We start from the raw sequence: 3,450 nt of genomic DNA, 5'->3' as shown, positions 1-3,450 counted from the left end.
TCTTTCCTCTATTTCCCTTGACTTTCCTCCCGTCCCACTATCATGCTCAGTCCCCGATGGTCTCTAAGACCCCAGACACTGTTCTTTCTGAGAACTAGGCACCATCTGATTTCATCATCCTACTTTGCTATAGCACCCACATCTTTAGTGATCACTTCATGAAGACTAGTATTGAGTCGGGCCCCATCATGAAAACCAGTTATTCTTAGATTAGGACTTGTGATTGAGTAGGAGCTAAATATCCATTCACATATCTAAGGTTTATGTATAGTACATCCCTGGTCTACTTTAGAGGCAGCATTATCATGTTCTTGAGAAATAATGTAGGGGACATTTGGTAATTCTAATGATAATATCATTAATCTAGCCATTGGTATAGAACTTAAATACTAGTGATAAAGGGAAAATATACATACACAGGAGAGCCTATTAGACTAAGATACTTGGTATGTTCATTTATACAGATTAAAACCTTAAGTGACTGAACACTGCTTAAGAAAACAATGAGTGTTAGACATGAGGCAAAATTTTGATAACACCCATTCACAAAGACAAAACTATGCCTGAAAAACTAAGGCATATCGCCCAAAGAATGAAAATAGGAAATATATAGTATTCTTAGGTTGTCATTACTTGGCAATTTTGAAAGCAAGAAATTTGAACCAAAGCTCATGGGATTAGTCATCTGCTTCTTCTCACCCTAAGGTGTTCCAGCTTTTAGTCCCCCAAAGTTAAAAGTACAATATTATGGTTATTTTTTCTCCCTAGATACTTTCTGAGAAAAGAAAACCAGGCTGGCCTTAAATCATTTGCATTTTTTCTCAATAATATTTATTTATCCAGTAAAGTTCTATTTTTATTTTATGTCTATAATGTGCTATATTTATTTCTCTACACTGATGCTGAAATATTGCCTAATTGTATACTGGCCATATATGGTGGCTACCCCATATAATGGTAACACCTAATATGGCCAATATAAAAAAAGGATTATATAAAAGATTATATAACATAGAGGTCAGCAAGTAGGTAGGTGGAAAAAACACACAAAAACCTCACTGCCATAGAGTCAATTTCAACTCCTAGTGACCCTGTAGGACGGGAGAACTGCCCCTGTGCGTTTCTGAGACTGTAACTCTTTATGGAAGTAGAAGCATCTGTTAATTTTTATCTAACCCTTTTTATTTTACTAAAAGCTTGTGGATGTTTATTGCTTAAGGATGAATAGTTTTATTTCAGTGTTAGTGTGCTAGGCTATTACTACCAACTCCTTTGAAAAGGAATGTATTAGATGGGCTTAGGTAGAGTGGGAGAAAAATGTGTAACTCAAAATCATAAAAGAGTCCAAGCTTACTGGTTAGATAGAGACTGGGGGAGCCCCCAAGACTGTAGCCCTTAGTCACCCTTCAAGTCTGGAACTGAATTGCACTGTCTTTACAAAGTTCATTTTTATCCGAGTCAGTGCACACTTTGTATGTCTCCTGCATATCTACAATATCTAAGGCATTGCATTAGTTATTGGGTATTAGATTATTTCCTAACCTTGCTGCATATCAAAATTTCCTGAGTCATATTACTTGTTAATTTTAATGAAATGTGGATTTTACACACCAATTTGGGAGTCTATATGTATGGAGAAGCGATAGTGGCATTGGGAAGAGCAGTTAGTTACATTGTCCAATTTGGGTTGGGGAAAAACCACCAGATATGCAGGTGCACAATTTAAAGTCTGTTGTGATAGTTTAAGTGAAATGATAGTAGCTTGGACTAGGGTGGCAGTGAAGCAAATGGGCTTCAGAAGTAGATCCAAGAGGTAGATCTAAGAGCTGAAAGTGACAAATCTGGCATCACTCCTGGTTTCTCTCTTCCCATCTCTCATCTCCAGTCTATTACTACGTTCTTTGATTTTCTCTTTCCTTTTGATATGTGTAGGACCCTATTTCTGTGCACTTCTGCTTTGGTGTAGGCCATCATTTATCTCGAAGCTTATAACCGGCCTCCATTCTTGCTCCTTTCAGGTTAATTCACCTTGCTGCTACCAGGTGTTATGTCTAAAATGCCTTTTTGTTTGTCACTTCCCTGTTTCAAGTCCCAAATGTTAATCATGTATCTCAGAATAGTGTCAGATATAATTAAACTTTTAGTGTAACCTCGCTGGGTGGTATACATGCTAAGTGTACGGCTGCTAACCAAAATATTGCCAGTTGAACCCACTGGCAGAAAAGCCTTGAAACTTTGTCGTCTACTTTTGAAAGATCGTAGCCATCGCAAACCTAATGGCACATAATGCTAATATGTCACACATGAGGTCGCCAGTTTCCCGATTCACTAGGTGCTACCACTTGCTTATTCTCAATTTTATGAGCCAGAGGTGACACTTGAATTTCTAGCTTGGATAGCGGGGTAGATGGCACCATTTACTGATACAGAGAATGAAAGAGAAACATAGACTTTGAAAGAAAGATGAGGGGTTCACCTCCAGAAAACGATAATCCCTTGTTAATAGGTTCTGTCAGATTGAGTCCAACACAGTGACCCTGTGCACAGCAGAATGAAACAGTATCTGGTCCTACACCATTCTCACAATCGTTGTTAGGTTTTAGCCCATTTTCAGCCATTGTGTCAATGTTAGCCTCTACCAAATATGATGCCTTTCTCCAGGGGCTGGTCTGTCTGGATGCAAAGTACATGAGATGAAGTATGTCATCCGTACTGTTACGGATCATGGCTGCATTTATTACAAGGCAGGTTTGTTCATTCTTTGAACAATTCATGGGGTATTCAGTATTCCTCATTATTACTGTAATCCAAATGCATTTGTTTTCTTTATCCTCTTCATTTGTTGTCCAGCCTTCCTATTCCCATGAGGCAGGTGAAGATACCATGTCTTGAGTTAGCTGCACTGCAGTCTTCAAGGTGCTATCTCTGCTTTTTAGCATTTTTAAGAGGTCTTTTGCTAGAGTTGCCCCATTCAATATGTTGTTTGTTTTCTTGATTTCTGCTTCCATGAGCATTGATTGTGGATCCAAATAAAATAGAATTTTTTACAGTTTTAATCTTTTCTTCATTTATCACAGTGTTGCAGTTGGCCCAGTTGTGATGATTGTGGTTTTCTCTATGTTGAAGTGTAATCTCTGGTGAAGGCTGCAGTCTTTGATCTTATCAGTAAATGCTTCAAGTTCTCTTCACTTTCAGCAAGCCTGGTTATGTCATCTGCACATTGCAGGTTGTTCCGCCAATCCTGATTTTACTCTTTATAATCATCACTGACATTAAGTGTGAGAAAGGGTTCATAAAAGAAACATGTGATTAGAAAGAAATTCTGTCTCATTGAATCCAGAATAGTAGAATCCAGAATAGAAGGAGTGAGGTAAATGATATTATTTGTTCAACAAATGTTTGTTGAATGACAGAGTTAAAGAGATAGGAGATCATTGACATTGAAAACTG

General features: G+C 37.9%; 1 protein-coding gene across 1 annotated transcript in view; it reads left to right on the top strand.

Moving 5' to 3' along the window:
• HSD17B4 (hydroxysteroid 17-beta dehydrogenase 4) overlaps positions 1 to 3,450 on the top strand; it is a 140,304-nt gene that overhangs the window by 79,872 nt on the left and 56,982 nt on the right. Inside the window, exon 14 of the mRNA XM_045285056.1 lies at positions 1,967 to 2,018. Coding sequence (XP_045140991.1) covers positions 1,967 to 2,018 — 52 coding nt within the window. The remainder of the gene's footprint in view (positions 1 to 1,966; positions 2,019 to 3,450) is intronic.

Source organism: Echinops telfairi, unplaced genomic scaffold (assembly GCF_000313985.2).
Source record: "Echinops telfairi isolate 266 unplaced genomic scaffold, ASM31398v2 ScPeMD7_7469;HRSCAF=8507_1, whole genome shotgun sequence".
Lineage (NCBI taxonomy): Eukaryota > Metazoa > Chordata > Mammalia > Afrosoricida > Tenrecidae > Echinops > Echinops telfairi.
This window is presented reverse-complemented; position numbering and strand designations above follow the sequence as displayed.